Source organism: Eriocheir sinensis, chromosome 17 (genome assembly GCF_024679095.1).
Source record: "Eriocheir sinensis breed Jianghai 21 chromosome 17, ASM2467909v1, whole genome shotgun sequence".
In the NCBI taxonomy this organism is placed as follows: Eukaryota; Metazoa; Arthropoda; class Malacostraca; order Decapoda; family Varunidae; genus Eriocheir; species Eriocheir sinensis.
This window is the reverse complement of record NC_066525.1, coordinates 4,001,173-4,021,172: the sequence shown is the minus strand read 5'-3', so window position 1 is coordinate 4,021,172 and position 20,000 is coordinate 4,001,173. Positions and strand designations below refer to the sequence as shown.

The 20,000-nt window shown below is 42.1% G+C and overlaps 1 protein-coding gene across 1 annotated transcript in view; it reads right to left on the bottom strand.

Annotated features, from left to right (window-relative positions):
• The window catches only part of LOC126999801 (FMRFamide-related neuropeptides-like), a 98,977-nt gene that overhangs the window by 8,342 nt on the left and 70,635 nt on the right, over window positions 1–20,000 (bottom strand). The window contains exon 2 of the mRNA XM_050862762.1: window positions 5,656–5,798. Within this exon, the coding sequence (XP_050718719.1) occupies window positions 5,656–5,797 (142 nt within the window). The 5' untranslated portion in view covers window position 5,798. The remainder of the gene's footprint in view (window positions 1–5,655; window positions 5,799–20,000) is intronic.

The window sequence follows — 20,000 nt, the reverse complement described above, 5'->3', positions numbered from 1 at the left end:
TCATGGTCTTGTTCATTTCCATCTTTTTATTTTAACAGAAACCGGTTATCATAATTTTATCAAGTGAATTTCTATTTCTCTCTTTGCATCTCGTTTCGATCTCTGGCGTCTGAATATCATGTTTTTATCATTCATCAACAGTTGTGTCTACATTCACATCCGTCCTCTCTCACATCAAGGAGTCTCGTGATGAATCGTGGTATATGGGGGGTGTGGGGGGATGGTTGGTGTGGGGATGTGGGTAATGGGGTGCAGGGGAGTTGAGGTGTGGGCTGTAGGCTGTGGGGTACTGGAGTGTGTGGGAGTGTGGGAGGACCTCATAACATTGTGTAAGTTTTCTAGAGTGGGGTGCTGTTATGCCTATCTTGAGAGGGGACAGGAAGAGGAATTGGAGAAGACGAGGAGGAGGAGGAGGAGGAAAATATGATAATAGGTAAATAAGAGGAGGAGGAAGAGGAGGAAGAGACGATTCATGGAGTTTATCTTGTTTCATCTTACTACCATTACAATTACCATTATTACTATTATTATTATTATTACTATCATTATTGTTGTTATTGTTCTGATGTGGTAATGGGCTGAGGGGCGAGAGCGCTAATGTGACAAATGGATTAAGACTCAATTAATTCTATAAGACCTTAATGGGATGGGGAAGTGGATCAAGTGTATGTGTGTATGTGTGTGTGTGTGTGTTTGTGTGAGAGTGTGTGTATGAGAGTGAGAGTGTGTGTGAGAGTGAGAGTGTCTGTCTACCTGCTTATCATCTTCACCTGCTTCACCACCATCATCACCACCACCACCACCACCACGACCTCATCTCACGTTTCGCCGCACCTGGCTACACCTCAACACCTTCCTTCCCTACCTGCTTATTACCTCTGCCTATTTCGACCTTACCTTACCTGGCCTATTTACACTCTCGCTTTCCTTTGCCTCATCTCCCCTAATGAACTTACCTTTCCTTATCTTACCTTTCCTACCTGTTGTTATTTTTTACTTTCTTTTTGTTTCCTTTCTTTTTCATCTTTCTTTTTTCTCTTCTCGTTTTGGCATAATGAACTATCTCCTTCTTCTCTTCCTCCTTTTCTTCCTCCTCCTCCTCCTCTTTTTCCTCCTGTATTGCCTCCTCATCTTAATTTTCCTTTCCTTTTCTATCTACTTTTTTTTCTATCTATATAACGAACTACCATCACCACCACCACCACCACCTATCACCACCAACACCACTACCATCACCACCACCACCATCTCCACCCTCCAAGACCACTCATCTCCCTCCTCTTCATCACCACCATCATCATCAACAGCATCCAGACCAATCATCTCCTTTTTAAACGGTATCAAAGGGGCGTTCTCTATCAGCCAATCACGCGGCATCTTGCTCTCCGTCTTGGCCAATCAGAGGCGAGCATTGTTCCGAGGCAGCCAATAAGGGAGGAGGAGGAGGAGGAGGAGGAGGAGGAAGATAATAGGTGGGAGTGGGAGGAAAGTTAGAGGTAAATGATGATGTCGATGATGGAGAAGAGAAAAAGAGGAGGAGGAGGAGGAGGAAGATGAATGAGGAGGAGGAGGAGGAGGAGGAGGAGGAGGAGGTAAAAAAACAGGAGTCATTACTGTTTTTCTTTTTAATCTTTGCAATGAAGGAGCAATTTCCTAAACAGTCATATAATCTCTGTGTGTGTGTGTGTGTGTGTGTGTGTGTGTGTGTGTGTGTGTGTGTGTGTGTGTGTGTGTGTGTGTGTGTCCTCTTCATTAACCTTTCTTTTTCCTTCCTCCCATTATCCTTTTCTTCTTTCTTCCTTCCTTTTTCTTTCCCTTCTTCAGTCATTCAATTTTAGCCTTTATTTTTCTTCCTTTCCTTTCCATTCCTTTCCTTTCCTTTCCTTTCCTTTCCTTTCCTCTCCTTTCCTTTGTCTTCCTTTCCTTTCCTTTGTCTTCCTCTCCTTTCCTTTCCTTTCCTTTTTTTTCCTTTCCTGTGTCTTCCTTTCCCTTCCCTTCCCTTCCCTTCCCTTCCCTTCCCTTCCCTTTCCTTTCCTTTCCTTTCCTTCCCTTATCCAATCACCTTTTGTCTTTTCCTTCTCCATTCTCCTTCATATATTACATTTCATTTCTCTCCTTCTCTTCTTCCTCATTCTTTTCCCTCATTCTTTTCGTCCATTTAGAGAAGAGAGAGAAAGAAAGAAAAGAGAAAACCACAAAGGAGAGAGAGAAAGGGAGGGAGGGAGGGAAAATTAATAACGATAAGGAAGAAATGCTAATCAGGAGGAGGAGGAGGAGGAGGAGGAGGAGGAGAGTGTCTAATTAGATGGACGTAGAGAGGAATAAAAAACAAGAGGATGTCATTTTGATTATTATTATTAGTCCTTCTCTAAGTAATAATAATAATAATAATAATAATAATAATAATAATAATAATAATAATAATAATAATAATAATAATAATAATAAAAGTGATAGTAGAAGGAGGAAGAGGAGGAATAAAAACTGAAGAGGTAAAGAGGTAGAATAAAAAGAGGAAGAAGAAACTGGAGGAGGAGAAGGAGGAGGAGGACTGGGAATAGAAGAAGGCCTTAGAGGACGAGGAGGAGGAGGAGAAAGAAGAAAGGAGGGAGGCAAAAGAGTTAGAGATAAATGAAAAAGCAAAAAGAAGTACTGGGAGGAAGAGGAAAAAGGAGGAGGAGAAGGAGAAGAGGAGAGGGACTGAAAGGAGAGGAAAAAGGAGAAGGAAAAAAGGAGGAGAAAAAAAGGAGGAGGAGAGGAGAAAAGGGACTGAAAGGAGAGAAAAAAGAAGGAAAAAAAGGAGGAGAAAAAAAGGAGGAGAGGAGAAAAGGGACTGAAAGGAGAGAAAAAAGAAGGAAAAAAAGGAGGAGAGGAGAAAATGGACTGAAAGGAGAGAAAAAAGGAGAAGGAAAAAAAGGAGGAGAAAAAAAGAAGGGAGGAGGTGAAGAAGAGGAACTGAGGGACGAAAAGGAGAGAGAAAAAAAGGAGAAGGAATAAAAGGAGGAGAAAAAAAGGAGGAGAAAAGAGGAGGTGAAGGAGAGGAGCAGAGGGACTTAAAGGAGAGAAAAAAAAGGGGGAGGAGGAGAGGAGAAAATGGACGGAAAGGAGAGAAAAAAAAGGAGATGAAGGAGAAGGAGAGGAGAAAATGGACGGAAAGGAGGAAAAAAAAGAGAACGATGATTAGAAGGAGGAGGAGGAGGAGGAGGAAAGGAATCTGGAGAAAGAGAAGGAACAAGAAAAAGAAAAAAAAAAAGACGCTGGAGGTACACAAAGGAACACAAAGGAAGAACAAACAAGAGGAGGAGGAGAAGGAGGAGGAGAAAAAGGAAAAAAAATATAAAGAGGAAAAATGGGTTACAGAAGGGAAATGTAGAGATGGGAATTATAAGTATGAAGAGGTAGTAAAAAAAATTATAGAGTAAAAATGAGTTACAGAAGGAAAATGTAGAGATAGTAATTATAGGTCTCAAGAGGTAGATTGGCAGGTGGATTGGTGGATAGGTAGTTAGGTCCTAATTAAGAAAACCTATTGACCGATATATCTTTAGGAAGGAGATCTTGGAAGAAATAGAAAAAAAAATAATACTGGTACTAATGATAAGTCACCATAACCATCAGCAGGAGGAGGAGGAGGAGGAGGAGGAGGAGGAGGAGGAGGAGGAAAAGTAGAGATGACGCCATAAAAAGTGAAAAAAAAAAAAAACCCGAGAAAAAAAAAACTTGCCGATTGGAAATATTAATGAGAGATATTTCGAGACCGTCTTGTTTATTTTTATTCCCTTCAGATTTATTTATTTGTTTATTACCAAGACTTGTTTTTATTTCGTGGGGAGGTACTCAAGTCCTCGTCTCGTCTCGTTCCTGGATATTTGGTATTTATGATTCGATGCTTTTTATATCGTCATGAGCGTTGTGATTACTCCGACTAATTGGTGACTTGTATAAGGAGGAGGAGGAGGAGGAACACAAAGTAACACAAAGGAAGAACAAACAACAGCAGACCTGATAGTCCTTACGAGGCTGTTTGTGACAAGCTACACTAACTATCTAATCAAAGGTGTAAGATGAAGGACAGCAAAGGCGAAGGCGAGGAGGAGGAAGAGGAAGAGAAAGAAAAATGAAAAGGAAAAAGGGGAATGGGAAGAGGAAGAGGAAGAGGAGGAGGAGGAGGAGGAGGAGGAGGAGGAGGAGGAGGAGGAGGAGAAAACAAGAAGAAAATATAAAGTGTAGTTAAAACTGAAAAAAAAAAACATGAAGGATTTAAGAGGAGGAGAAGAGATGAAACTACAAGAGACCTACCACTACCACTAACAACCACTACCACCACTAACACACACACACACACACACACACACACACACACACACACGCACACACCATCTCTCGCATCATTCACCTCTTCGACATAGAAACAAACAGAAGAAAAGAAAGGAAAAGAAGAAAAAGAAGAAGGAAAACATTGAATACCTCCTCTTGGTAGCATTCCCCGAACACACACACACACACACACACACACACACACACACACACACTATAATAAGTACACGGGAAAGAGAGAAAAGAGAAAAAAAAGGAGAAAAAGAGAAGGGAAGAGAAGAACGTGTGTCAATTAGCGATCATCTTGTACTAGAGGAAAGGCAAGGGAACAGAGGAACATACAAAAGTGTTGATTATTTCCGAGTAAGGAGGAGGAGGAGGAGGAGGAGGAGGAGGAGGAGGAGGAGGAGGAACGTAGCTTACAATACACATGATCAAGCTCCTCATCATTGCAGTCGTCTCGAGAAGAATTAGGAGGAGGAGGAAAAGGAGGAAAGAAAGAAGAGGAAAAAGAAAAATTAAGAGAGAGAACATAAATAAAAGGTGTAGGAAAATAAGAATAAAAAAAGGAAAATTAAGAAGAAGAGGAAGAGAAGGAAAGGTATGGAAGGCGTAAGGAGGAGGGGGAAGGAGGAGGAGGACAGAAAGAAAGAAGAGGAAAGAGAAAAATGAAGAGAAAGGGAACAGAAATAGAAGGCGTAGGAAAATAAGAATAAAAAAAAGGAAAATAAAGAAGAGGAGGAGGAAAAGGAATGGAAGGCGTAAGGTTACAGGGAAGAAGGAAGAGGAGGAGGAGGAGGAGGATGAAAGGAAGTAGGAGGAGGAGAAGAGGAAGGAAGTAGATAGAAGGAGGAGGAGGAGGAGGAGGAAGCAAGTAGATAAAATATTGAAGAGAAACAGAAATATAGGAAGACTTACGAATCACCCATCTCCATTATCACCCATCACCCACCATCACCCATTATCACCCATCACCCATCATCACTCACAACCCTCTCCCCACACACAATCTCACCCCCCCCCCCCCATACACACACACAACCTCTTCTCCATCCATCATGCCCCTTCACAGAACCTCTCCCCCAATCACCCCTTCACATGACCTCTCCAATCACCCCTTCACACAAGCTCTTCCCCCTCAATAACCCCCTCACAACCTCTCCCCCATCACCTCCCCATCATCCCCCCAATCACTCCTTCATATCTCTTTCCTCCCCATCACCATAAAACCTCTCCCCTTCATCTCCCCACCCCTCCCCCAACCCTCACCCCCCACATAACCTCTTCCCAACCAGTACTCATCACCCCCCAACCCCCGCCCCACACCCCCACACTCACCTGGGTCGGCGCCTGCACGCTTGCCGAAGATGGAGCCGTTGAAGGGAGGCTTCCTGTAGCCGGCGCTGACGGGGGAGCTGAGCAGCGCCAGCACCACCACAACCACCGCAACCGCTACCACAACTCGCGTCTGCATGGACATCCTGCGGGAGGGAGGGAGCGAGTGTTAGCGAGGGCGTTAGAAGGATGTGAAGGAGGGAAGGAGCGTTCGTTGGTTTGGCGTCAGTGTTAGAAGGGTTGGGTTTAAAGGGAGATAGTGAGGGAGTCTACGTTCAAATGAGGGAGATAAGAGAGAGAAGGAGGGCATATTAAGGTGTTGGTAAGGATTAGGGATTATGAAGAAGGGAGAGAGGGAGTAAGGGAGTGTACGTAAGGGATAGTGTCTTATAGGGCGTGAGGAAGGGAGTGATAGTATGTGTACTGAGGGAGGGAGGGAAGGAGGGAGATAGGGAAGAAGGGAGAGATTGTTTATGTAAGTAGTTTAGAGAGTAAGGGAGTGAGATAGGAAGGGTCAGTGAAGAAGGGGAGGAGGGAAGTTGTAGTATTATGAGAGAGAGAATTTACATGATATACAGAAACATATTTATGAAAAGGAGATCATTTTATTTACAGAACATATTTCTTAGAATTAAAATTTGATACACAAACTAAATAAACAACAATTTCACACTAACTCGGCAATTTAGGAGCAGCGAGTAGCGGACTTTTTTTTATTTTTATTATTGTTTTATTTTTTGTGCCCTTGAGCTGTCTCCTTTGTTGTAAAAAAAAAAATTAAGCTTCTTCCTCCCCCGTTATCATCACCATCATCATCATCATCATCATCATCACAGTGTTTTCTATCTTCATATGTGTGGCGAAAGTGTACTCCATCCTGCTTCGATAAACCATCTAATTTCATCTCTCCTCCCCGCCCCAGTGTTACCAGATAATCGTACTCACAACATCGTATATGCGGTTTGACCCATAACGATTGCAAAATAAAACCACCAATGATTAACAGTTTTAACACTTCAAAAATTAATGATGTAGCGTTGTCTCTGTGGGTCCGACAACCTAATACAACACATACAACATTACAGCAACTAAATACAACATTCGTACAACATAAGATAACATACAACATAACATAACATATAACATAAGTAAACACAACATTCGTACGACAATTCAGTAACGTTGGTCTACTCATATTAATACGATACCCGGGTTACCTCTCTTGTTACTCGGGTTGTCTGTCCGTTACCAGCTCTGTACGTGTCTGTTACCGGTTCTACGCGTGTCTGTTACCGGTTCTGTACGTGTCTGATACCAGTTCTACGCGTCACATGTCCCGCTCAAACCCACAAGTTATTTTGAGGAGACAGTCTCGTGTTTCGTGTCTTTTCCGTGTTGTATTTTATTTCCTGAAGTCCTTAAGAGAGAGAGAGAGAAGTGACAGGCATCTCTCCCTAAGGCAATCAGTATTAACATGAAAGTCTATATCCTCCTCTGTACTACTATCTTCCTCCTCCTCCTCCTCCTCCTCTTCCTCTTCCTCTTCCTCCTCCTCTTCGGTTGTGTACATGTCGGTTATTCCCCTGAGAAATTGACCTCCTCTCTTCCATGTCACTCTTCCTCCTCCTCCTCCTCCTCCTCTTCCATTTTCTTTTATTTGTCTTCTTTATCTTCGTCCAAATTCAGCCATAAATTTTTCAGTCTCATTTGATCAGTGTCATAAATCAAATCTCCTCCTCCTCTTCCTCCTCCTCCTCCTCCTCCTCCTCCTCCTCTTCTTGCTCTTCCTTCGAGACCTCTTTGTTTTTTCTTCCTTTTTGTTTTTCGTGCAAGTTTTCAAAGTGGGAAGAGGTCACTTTTTTTTCCTTTTTCCTTTTTTTTCTTTTAGGTTTTGTTTTTTCTTCCTTCCTATCCCCAAATTTTTCTTCCCTCCTTCATTCCTTCACTTCCTCTCTCCCTCCCTCGCTCTCTCCCTTACTCCCCTCCTTCGGTCTGTTCTTTTCTCTCTCCCTCCTCTCTCTCCTCTTCCTCCTCTCTTCTCCTCGCCTCCATTTTCTTCTTTTCTTCCCTCCTTCATCCCCTTCTTCTCTCACTCCCTTGGTTACTCCCTTCACTCCCCTCCTTCATTCTTTTCTTCCTTCTTTTCTTTCTCTTCTTTCTCTTCCTCCTTCTCCTTTTCTTCTTCTTATTTTTCTTTATTTTGATCTGTTTTACCTCATTATATTTCACCTTTCTCTCTCTCTCTCTCTCTCTCTCTCTCTCTCTCTCTCTCTCTCTCTCTCTCTCTCTCTCTCATAAGTTTCACCATAGTATATCCCCAAAGCTCCTCCGAACAAGGTGTCCATCCCTCAATCCCTCCATTCCCTCCTTCCTTCCCTCCTTCCTTCCTACCTGGGATTGAAGGAGGGAGGAAGGAAGTAAAGGAAGGGAAGAGGATGAATACCTTCCTTCCTTCCTTCCTTCCTTCCTTCCTGGGATTGAAGGAAGGGAGGATTGAAGGAGGTAGTGAAGGATTGAAGAAAGGAAGATGAAGGGAAAGTAATCAATCCGCATCTTCCTTTTTTTCCCCTTCCTTCCTTTCTACTTTGTTTTACCTCCCTTATGTTCTAATTCCTCTTCCTCGGTTCGTAGGTCACAAAAACTTTATTGCATCGAACTTCGTGAACTTCTTCGTAACTTTTATCGTTCATCACCGCGTCGCCATCTCGTGTGACTTGTAGAATTGGTTGTGTTTTTTTTCTTCTTATTTTTTTGGTTGTTATTCTTGGGGGTGAGTTTGGTTATGTGTGTGTGTGTGTGTGTGTGTTCGTGTGTGGGTTTCTGTTTTTTTCCCTTTTTTTCCTTTTAGTGTTTTTTTCCTTTTCTTTTTTCCTTCTTTTTCCTTTTTCTGTTTATTTTGTTTACTTAATTTACTGTTGTCTATATTATCTTCGTTTTCTCTCTCTCTCTCTCTCTCTCTCTCTCTCTCTCTCTCTCTCTCTCTCTCTCTCTCTCTCTCTCTCTCTCTCTCTCTCTCTCTCTCTCTCTCTCTCTCTCTCTCTCTCTCTCTCTCTCTCTCCCTGACTTATCCTGTCAATTATTCTCACTCCTCATATCCTCCTTTTTTATCCTCCCTCTCCCTCCCTTCCTCCCTCTCTCTCCCTCCCTCTCCCTCCCTCCCTGTCATGTCATCTTCCCCTCCCTTCCTCTCCCTGCCTCCCTTCATATTCCTCTCTCTCCCTTCCCCTCTTCTCCCCTCGTTTCCTTTCCCTTCCCCCTTATTTATCTTCCTTTCTCTCCTCTCCCTTCCTCTCCCTCCTACCTCTCCTCCTCCCTTCCTATCTATCATCCTTCTTCTCCCTCTTTCTTCCTCCATCTCTCCCTCCTCCCTCTCTCTCCCTTCTCCCTCTTCCTCCCTCCATGTGTCTTCCCTCCTCTACCTCTCCCATCCATGTCCTTCTCTTATCTCCACCCCTCCTCCTCCTCCTCCTCCTCCTCCTCCTCTTCCTCCTCTCTCTTCCCCTCTTCCATTAACTTGACATCCCGTCCTTATTTTTAGACATACCAAAGTTCATTCTTCTCTCTTCTCTCCCTCTTTTTTTTATTTATTTTTTCCTCTCCGGATTTCCATATTTCCTCCTCCTCCTCCTCCTATTTCCTTTCTTTATTGTTTCTTTTTCTTTGTCTTTTATTTGTTTTTCTTTTCTTTTTCTCCTCTTTCTGAGTTGTGTTTTCCATTGTTACTTGCTTATTGGTTATGTTTCTCTCTCTCTCTCTCTCTCTCTCTCTCTCTCTCTCTCTCTCTCTCTCTCTCTCTCTCTCTCTCTCTCTCTCTCTCTCTCACACACACACACACACACACACACACACACGTTTTGGTTGTTGTTGTTGTTGTTGTTTATTGTTTTTGTTGTTTGTTTTGTTTGTCATTGTATATTGCTGGCTATTTCCTGTTTCTATTTATTCATTCATTCATTTATTTATTTATTCATACGGAGAGGGAGAAGGGAGGAAGAGGGGCGGGAAAGGGTGGAAGAAGGGGTTGGGACAGAAGGGTGGAGGGGGAAGAGGGGGGAGGTGGTGATGGAAAAGGTGGTAGGGGAAGGGATGGAGACGGAAAGGGAGGAGGGGGAAGAAGGGGGGAAGGAGGTGGAAAGGGTAGGAGAGGAGGGGATGGGGACGGAAGGGTGGAAGGGGAAGAGGGGGGAGGAGATGGTGGAAGAGGTGGGATAGGAAGGGATGGGAACGGATGGGGGGGAAGGGGGAAAAGTGAGGAGGAAAGAGGGGCGGGAAGGAGGAGGTGGAAGGGGTGATAGAGGAAGGGATTAGGACGGAAGGGGGGGGAGAGGGAGGAGTGAAGGGGTGAAGGGGGGGAAGGGGGGGAGGAGAATGAGCGAACCTGTCCCCTTCCATTATATATATACGCGCTCCTGCAACGTAACTGGACTGGGCAATTTGTTTTAATACGCGTGTACGACAAAATTTACAAACCATATAATATCGTGGTCTCCCCTTTCTCTTTTATTTTCCTCCTCGTTCTTTTTTTTTAATCATTTTTGTCCCTCATCTTTTTTTCCTCTTCTTTTTTATTTTGTTTTCCTTATTTTTTCCTCTTCTGCTTTCTTTTGTTTTCCTTTTGTCTGTTTCGTCCTGTTTTCCTTTCTTTTCCTCTTTCTTTATTTCCATCATTTTTGTCCCTCATTCTTTTTTTCCTCTCTGCTTTCCTTTTCTTTTCCTTTTGTGCGTTTCGTCTTCTTTTCTTTCCTCTTTCTTTATTTCCATCATTTTTGTCCCTCATTCTTTTTTTCCTCTCTGCTTTCCTTTTGTTTTCCTTTTTGTCTATTCCGTCCTGTTCTCCTTTTTTTCCCTCCTATTTTCCCTTTCCTCCCGTTTCTCTCTATCGGTTTTATATTTTTCCTCTTATAACTTCTCTTGGTTCTCTTTCCCCCCCCCCCCCCCTCTCGTTTGTCCCCTTCTCTTTTTCTTTCCTCTCCTTTGTCTCTCTCTCGGCACTCTTCCTTTTTTTCCTCCGTCTGTTCTCATGGTTCTATTTTTTCCCCCTTCCGTTTATCTTTTTTTTTCCCTTCCTGTCATCTGTCCACTTTTGGTTCTCTCTATTGACTCTGTTCCCTTCAGGTCACCTCATCTTTGTTTCCCTTCTCGTTTGTCTTTAAACTTTTATTTCCATTCACGAGCGGTAAAAAATGAAGTCTTTTTTTCCTCTTATTTTTTCTCCTTTTTCCTCCTCTTTTTTCTTGTCCCCTCGTTGCCCACTTGGTTGATTTTGCTCCTATAAGTTGAAGGTAAAAAACACTTAAGTCTCCCTTCTTTTCCTTTTTCCCTTCATTTTTTTTTTTTTCTCCTTTCCTGGTTTTCCTTTTAACATTCTTCCCATCAACTGAGCAACACAAGAACACGGACTATCTATCCTCCCCTTCTTTTACTTTCCCTTCTTTCCCCTTCCTTCCACTCTCTCCTTTCTTTCCTCCTCTCCCTTCTTTCCCCTCCATTTCTATCTCTTCTCTTCCTTCTTTTCCTTCTTCCCTTCTTTTCCCCACTCCCTTTTCTTTCCCTTCTCTCCCCTATCCCTTCTTTCCCTTCTTCCTTTCTTTCCCCTCCCTTCTTTTCTCTCCCTTCTTTGCCCCTCCCCCTTTCACCTCCTCATCTCTTTTTCTCTCCCATCTCTCCTGTCTCCCTTCTATCCCTTCCTCTCTTTTCCCCTTCTCCCACCTATCCTCTCCTTCATTTCCCCTCCCCTTCTTTTTCCTCCCCTTCTTTCCCCTCCTCTCCTTTTCTTCCCCCTCTTTTTCCCCCATCGTTATCCCCCTCTCTGTTAACAATGTTCCCATCAGGTGCAGAAGCGTTCCCATCACCTGCAATCCCTTCATCATGGAGTTATATGGGGATGGGAGGGAAGGGGAGAGGGGGCTGGTGATGAGGAGGAGATGGGAGGGAAGGGATAGGATAGTGATGGGAAGGGAGGGGGGAGAAGGGGAGGTAGAAGAGAGGGGAGAGGAAGGAAGGGGAGAAAGGCTGTTTGTTATATGTATTCTCATTTATGTTTTTATTTTTCATTTTTTTTATTTTTTATTGTAAGTTTGAATTCATGTGGATATGTATATTCTCCCTTTGATCTTCTATTCCTCTCCTCTCCCTTTTTTTTCTCTCTCCCTTTTCCTCTCCTTCCTCATAACCCTTTTTCCTCATTCTCCCTCTTTCCTTTTTCTCCTTTTCTCCTTTTTATTTTCTGTTGTCCTGTTCTGTGGTTTCTCGTTCTCTCTCCCCTTCTTCCCTTCCCCTCCCTCCCTTCCATTCCCCTCCCCTTCTTTCTTTAATTGTTCTTTCATTCCTTTCCTTCCCTTCCTCTCTTCTCTCCTTCCATTATTTCTCTTCTCTCTAGTTCCATCATTTTTCTCCCATCCCTTATCCTCCCTTCCTCCATGCTTAATTTAATATCTAACCTGGTTGTATTTTCATTCTCCTCCTCTTCCTCCTTTCCCTTATGCTGTAAATTCCTTCCCTTTGCTGGATAGGCCACGAAGCACTGGGTTTAAGTTACACAAATTCAGATTCAGTGAGACATAGGCAAGAACCGGTTTTCCAATAGAGTGGTGGATGAATGGAGCAGGCCTGGCAGTCATGTTGTGGGTGCCAATACCATAGATGCATTGGGGACGAGGTTGGAAGATTCATGGCTAGTGAGGTAAGGTGGGGTTAGGATTACAGGAGCTGCCTTGTATAGACCAACCGGCCTCTTGCAGACTCCTTACGTTCTTATGTTCTTGTGTTCTTTCCCTCCTCCTCCTCTTCCTCCTCCTGTCGGCCTCTTGCAGACTCCATACGCTCTTATGTTCTTGTGTTCTCATGTTCTCTCCCTCCTCCTCCTCTTCCTCCTCCTGCCGGCCTCTTGCAGACTCCATACGTTCTGTTCTTGTGTTCTCTCCCTCTTCCTCCTCCTTTTCCTCCTCCTTCTCCTCCTCCTCCCTTTCTCTCAATCTTCTGTTCTTTTATCTTTTCTTTTATTCTCTTCCTCTTTCATTCATTCTCTTAATTTTATTCTCTCTCTCTCTCTCTCTCTCTCTCTCTCTCTCTCTCTCTCTCTCTCTCTCTCTCTCTCTCTCTCTCTCTCTCTCTCTCTCTCTCTCTCTCTCTCTCTCTCTCTCTCTCTCCAATTAATTTATTTCCTCCATTTCGCGAGGATTATTATTTCTATTTCCTGAATGCCATGAACAAAATCCTTTCAGTCCTCCCCTTTCTCTCCCCCTTCTCTCTCCCTTTCCTCCCTTTTTTTTTCTCCTCCCTTTTTCTAATTGCTCCTCCATTTCAGTCTGCTCTCTGCCTCTCCTTTCCTTCCTCTTTCTCTCCCTACCTCCCCTTTTTCTTTATTTCCTCCTCTCTCCTCCCTTTCAATCTTCTCTCCACTCTTCCTTTTTTCTTTTTCTTTATCTTCTGTTCTCCTTCCTCTGTTTATCCACCTTCTCTTCATTCAATAATTCCTTCTCTCTCCCTCCTTCACCTTTCTTCTCTTCCCCTCCTTCTCTTCTTCTCCCTCCTTTTTTTATCTCCTTTCTCCTTCTTCTTCCTTATCTTCCTCCTCTTCTCCCTTCTTCCTCTCTTCTTCCTCCTCCTCTTCATACACTTCTCTCCTACCTCTTCACCCATTCTTCTGTTTTCTCCTCCTCCTCCTCCTCCTCCTCTCATATTCAGGCCAATAAATGAATCGTGTTAATCTCCTGTATTTGAGGATTTAGAGAGAGAGAGAGAGAGAGAGAGAGAGAGAGAGAGAGAGAGAGAGACTGAGTGACTATTGTTGTACTGTTTTAATTTAAATATATGGCTGGATTTACGTTGGTTTAATTAATGTTTTTTTTTAGTTAGTCATTTCAGGGTCATTATGCCTGTGTGTGTGTGTGTGTGTGTGTGTGTGTGTGTGTGTGTGAACGGACATAAGGACATAAATTAAGACGAACTGCAATGAAAATGTATTCCTCCTCCTCCTCCTCCTTCTCTTCCTCCTCCTCCTCCTCCTCTTTTCCATATCCTCTGTGCTGCTTAGTTTTCTTCTCCTTTCTCTTCTCGTTCTTTTCCTTTTCATTCTTTGCATTCTTTTATTGAGTGTTTCTTTTTTTTTCAAGTGTTGCTTCTCATTGCTCTTTGTCTGTTCTCTGTTTACACACTCTCTCTCTCTCTCTCTCTCTCTCTCTCTCTCTCTCTCTCTCTCTCTCTCTCTCTCTCTCTCTCTCTCTCTCTCTCTCTCTCTCTCTCTCTCTCTCTCTCTCTCTCTCTCTCTCGGATATCCTTTCATCCCTTCTCATATTTCCTTTTCACTATTTTTTCTTTTCTTATTCTTTCTTTCTTCCTCTCCCATTTTTCCTTCAGTTCTGTGTTTCTTTCTTTTCAATACAGCTTTTGAGGATTTTTGAACTTTTTCTTAGCACACACACACACACACACAGAGAAAGAGAGAGGCGGAATTCCAGGCTGCCGTAGTAAATTTTAATAATAATACTTTAGTTAATGTTTTGCCTCGCCCATAAGTCTTCTAAAAGAGTTCAGCGCGTGAGAAAGAATGGGAAGAATGAGCGTCGGAACGTGTTGATAATAGAGAGAAAAAAAAAAAAATTATTATTATTATTATTATTATTATTATTATTATTATTATTATTATTATTATTATTATTATTATTGGTATTAGTATTAGTACGGTATTAGTATTAGTATTGTTCTATTTTTTTTCTCTTTTGCCTTTACTTAATTGATTAGTATAAGTAAGGTAATATCAATAAACTAAGGGTAGAGGAAATTTGCAGATAAAGGAGGAGGAGGAGGAGGAGGAGGAGGAATTATAATATTAACGTGATAAAAGTCAAGCAAGGTTACGAATGAAGGGGGAGAGAGAGAGAGAGAGAGAGAAATTGAAATGTTGAAGGCTGAGGAGGAGGAGGAGGAGGAGGAGAAAGAGAAGGAGGAGGAGGACTAGGACTAGGAGGAGGAAGAGTGATGTTTTTAAGTTCAGCAAAATTTGGAATGAAAGAATGGAGGAGGAGGAGAAGGAGGAAGAGAACATGAAGAGTGTTGAAGGAGGAGGAGGAGGAGGAAGAGGAAGAGGAGCAGGAGGAGGAGGAGGTGGAGGAGGAGGAGGAGGGCGCTGTTTCCTCCTCCACTAACAAATTGGAGAGGGAGAAACAATCACCAGGAAGACTTATGCAGGTGCAAGAGGAGGAGGAGGAGGAGGAGGAGGAGGGGGAGGAGGAGGAAAAGACGAAAAGTGATGGAACAGAAATGATGTATGTGGAGAGAGAGAAAACTTCCCTCCACCAACAGTTTAACTCAAGACAAGAGAGAGAGTGATTAGGAAATTAAATTATATACATTCAGAAACTTGTGGGAGAGAAAAAAGTTGAGAGAGAGAGAGAGAGAGAGAGAGAGAGAGAGATCGTATAGTCTAACAAAACATACACACACTAAAAGTAAGAAAAAAATGTAGGAAAGAAAAATAAAAAATAAATAAAAAACGGATGATTGGAAACGAAATACTCACGGACGGAGAAAAAGATAGAGAAAAGAAAAAAAATCTAGGAACAAAAATAACAAGAAAAACAACAAAACAAACAACAAAAAAAGCCAAATCAACGGACCAAACAAACGCTTTAGATAGAAAAAAAAACCGAAGTAAAAAAACAATCATAAAGAAAACCACAAAAATGACCAGGAAAGAGAAATTTGAACCGCGAAGAAAAACAAAAACAAGAAAAAAACGCAAATTTACATAGAGCCACAAAAAAATGATTAAATAAAACTCGGTATAAACCATTAGCAGAGTTTACATACGGAGTTTACATGGAGAGACCGCGAGGCTTTAATTTGATTCACGGCCAGATAACAGGAGGAGGAGGAGGAGGACGAGGAGGAGGAGGAGGACAAGGACAAGGAGGAGGAGGAGGAGGAGAGGGACGAAGTGGTGGCATGTAGGCGTAAGGGAAGGGAACAAAGAGGAAGGAAAAAACAATAAATGGAGAAGGAAGAAGAAGAAGAGGAGGAGGAGGAGGAGAAGGAAGGAATTTAAGAGTAGAAGGAATAATTAACAGGAAAGAAGAGAGCAAAAAACTAGAATTAAGAAGAAAACGAAGGAAATGAAGGAAAGAAAACCAAGAGAAAGGAACAAGAAAGGAATGAGGAGGGAAAATGAACATTGAGAAAGAAGAGGAGGAGGAGGAAAAGGAATAAAGGATAGGAGAAATGATAAAGAAGAATGAAAAGATAAAAAAAAGAGTAATTTAGCTAAAGGAAAATTGTAAGGGAAAAAAAAAAAAATATATGACATGAGAGGGTATGATATTTTTATTAAGGAAGAGGAAGATAAATTAAGAATAGGCAAAATAGACAGAGGAAGAAGAGAGAAAAAAAACAAGAATTAATAAGAAAAAACTATTAAAGAAAACAAATGTAAGAATAATATATAATAAATAACAAAAGAAGTATCAATTTGCTTCCTTCATTACAATCAAACCATCTATCCCCCCGTCCTCCTCCTCCTCCTCCTCCTCCTCCTGCACACCTGTCGCCGTCACCTGCCCGTCACGCGTCAAGGTAATGGCAACTCTTCCAAGATTTCCCAATTACTTAACTATTTCCTCGCTAATTACATCCTCATTTCACCCCTCATCGAATGTATAGAGTAATAGAAGGAGGAGGAGGAGGAGGAGGAGGAGGAGGAAGAAGAGGAGGAGATAAAGGAAACTAATTATTGAGGTAAGATTCTAATTATATGACAAGAGCAACGTCGGTCAATTTTCTCTCTCTCTCTCTCTCTCTCTCTCTCTCTCTCTCTCTCTCTCTCTCTCTCTCTCTCTCTCTCTCTCTCTCTCACTCTCTCTCTCTCTCTCTCTCTCTCTCTCTCTCTCTCTCTCTCTCTCTCTCTCTCTCTCTCTCTCTCTCTCTCTCTCTCTCTCTCTCTCTCATTAGGCCATTTATTTCAAACGTGCTCACAAGAGAATCTGATGAGGACAGAAGAAGAGCGTTCGAGTGGAATTAAACCCTCTTAAAAGACATCGAATTCTTCTTTTTCTTCCTCCTCCTCTTCTTCCTCTTTCTCTTCTTACGTGGGATTAGATCGCCTTGATTCTTCTCGGTGTCTTTGTTGTTCTTTTTTTAATCGTTTCTCTTTTGTTTCATCGATCGCATTCAGTCGTTTATGATCGTCGTGTTTTAACGTTTATAATATTGAGTCGTATATAAAAAATGACTTCTTTCAGCTATAATCGTATCGAGTCTTTCACTTATATTTTTCCTGCGTCTTCTTTTTTGGTGGAAGTGGATGAATTAGTGGAGGAGGAGAAGGAGGAGGAGGAAGAGTTTTAATTCGCGAGATAATAAGGAAAGTAAATCTATAAATGAAATAACGTCATAGCGATTGTCTTTTGTTAATTTATTTCTCCAATTTAAATCGCATTGAATCCTTTTAACTATTTTTATTAGACTGCCTTTTACTGATAATTCTTTTAGTTGGAAGTTGAATGAGCGAATGAATGAATGGATGAAGAGGAGAGAGAAGAGGTATTGGAAATGGACGATGAAGAGGAGGAGGAGGAGGAGGATGGAAAGATGAAAGAAAGAGGAAGAGAAAAGAGGAAAGAAAGAAGGAGGGAAGGAAGGAAGGAAAGAATGACGTGACGAATGAATGAATAAATGAAAATTGAATAAATGAAGAAGGAAGGGAAGGAAGGGGGAGTGAAAAGAAGGGAATGTGGGAGGAAGGAAGGAATGATGAAAGAAAGAAAAATAATGAAGGAAGAAAGTAGGGGAGGAAACATGAAGGAAGGAGGAAAGGAAGAAAGAAAGAGAGAAAGAACGAAAAGAAAATAGAGAAATAGACTTTAAATGAATGCAGGAAATACTTACACGTTACTGAATCCCTCCTTGTTTTTGGGGTTCCTTTCCGCAAACCTCTTACACCATTTCCTGAACTTCGAGAGAGAGAAAAAAAACAAAAAAAACCTGAGTCTCTTTTCCTTGTGTCTTCCGAAATAGGCTTTTAATGAATGTAGAAAGTACTTACACGTTACTGAATCCCTCCTTGTTTTGGGGTTCCTTTACGCAAACCTGTTACGCCATTTCTTGAATTTGGAGAGAGAGAAAAAAACAACAACTTAGAACCGAGTCTCTTTTCCTTGTGTTTTCTGCTTTAAGGTTTAGGTCTTGAACTCTCCTCCTCCTCCTCCTCCTCTTCCTCCTCCTCCTCCTCCTCCTCCTCCTCCTCTTTTTTTTTTTACACCTGTCCCCCGTTTCCTCCTCTCGTTAACCTCACCTGCATCCTCTTACCTCCTCCTCCTCCTCCTCCTCCATTCATCTGTGTATTTTCTTTCCCTTACTTTTCTTTTACTCTAAGCAGGTTTTCAATTTTTTGCTCTTCATCTTCTTTCTTTTGTTTGTTTTTGTTTATTTGTTTTGATTTGTTTGGATTATTTTTTTTATATTTACTTTTAACTTTTTTTCTTTAGTTGTGCATTTAATTTTCGTTTCTTGTTTTCATTCATCATTCCCCCTTTATCTCTTTTCTCTTATCATCTGCTTTTTCTTTCATCCACTCCTTTCCTTCCTTCCTTCCTTCCTTGGTTTATTTTCTCTTCTTACTCTCTTTCCTTCCCTGTTTACCTTTCCATTCCCTCTTATTACTTATTTTATCTTCTCATCTACTCCCTTCCTTCCTTCCTTCCTTCCTCTCCTTCCCTCCTTCCTTTGTTCCTTATCTTCCCTTCCCGTAACCGTACCTTCCTTAAATCCAGGTAAATCTGTTGTGCTTGTCGAGATAAACTCCTTCCATATCTCCCAAACTGTTTGCACACTCTTCCTCCTCACTCCTATTCCCTATCCTTCGTCCCCCTCTTCCTTCTTCCTCATTTAAAGTCCTCCTCTATTTTCTGCATTGTTTCTCTTTCTTTCTTTCTTTTCTTCCTCCCTTTTCTCCCTCTTCTTTCTTGTCCTTTCTTTTCTTTTTCTTTCTTTCTCTTTTATTATTGTTTTACCTCGTTTTCATATTCTTTGACCTTATACTATATTCCACGCTATCCCATTCTCTCTCTCTCTCTCTCTCTCTCTCTCTCTCTCTCTCTCTCTCTCTCTCTCTCTCTCTCTCTCTCTCTCTCTCTCTCTCTCTCTCTCTCTCTCTCTCTCTCTCTCTCAGATAACGCACACTTATGAGGATTTAACTTCCCATACATCATCTCCTCCTCCTCCTCCTCCTCCTCCTCCTCCTCCTCCTCCTGTGGCTTATGTAACAGGCTGTTTGTATGTAAATTATATACGGCTGAAAATATGCATAAAAAAAAAAAGCCGGAAGATTGTGTGACACGGCTGTACTGGGTTGGTTGTTGTTGTTGTTGTTGTTGTTGTTGTTGTTGTTGTTTCTGGTGGTGGTTTAAAGTCCATATTCTCTTCACGTTATTGTTATTGTTTTTTATTATTATTTCCAGTTTGTGTTTTTTGTAATTTTGTTTTTAGTTATGGTAGTGGTGATGGTGGTGATCTGAGTATTATTAAACCGTGTGGTGATAACGTGGTGTGTGTGTGTGTGTGTGTGTGTGTGTGTGTGTGTGTGTGTGTGTGTGTGTGTGTGTGTGTGTGTGTGTGTTCTCTTCCATCACTGAACACCCAGAGGACACCAACACTCAGCCGTTGATGGAGGAGGAGGAGGAGGAGGAGGAGGAAGGGAAGGGAAGGGAAGGGATGAGATGGAAGAGGTAAGGAAGGGAGGGAGGGTAGATTTTTTGACTCCTCCTCCTCCTCCTCCTCTTCCTCGTCCTCCTCTTCCTCCTCCTCCTCCTCCTCCTCCTCCTCCCCCCCAAGCATGATATAACTCGTGTACATTTACTGGATTACATGTGTGTGTGTGTGTGTGTGTGTGTGTGTGTGTGTGTGTGTACTCAAGGGAGGCGCTGGAGACTTAAGAAGGCCTCAAGGCGTCAACAAATCTCCTCCTCCTCCTCCTCCACCTCCTCCTCTCTCTCTCTCTCTCTCTCTCTCTCTCTCTCTCTCTCTCTCTCTCTCTCTCTCTCTCTCTCTCTCTCTCTCTCTCTCTCTCTCTCTCTCTCTCTCTCTCTCTCTCTCTCTCTCACACATGTTTTTTATCCCATTTTTCTTCTTTCCTGTATTTTTTTTAGTTTCTCCTCAAAAATCCTTCCTTATTCCTTCCATTTTCTCCTCCTTACTTTCTTTTCTTCTCCTTTTCTTCTTCTCCTTTCATCTTTCCTTCGTACCTTTCTTCTTCTACCTTACATCTGACATTCTTTTTTTTATCCCTTTCTCTCTTCTTCCTACTTTCCCTTATGCCTTCTTTCTACTCACCTCCCTCATCTTCCTAGTGTGATTTC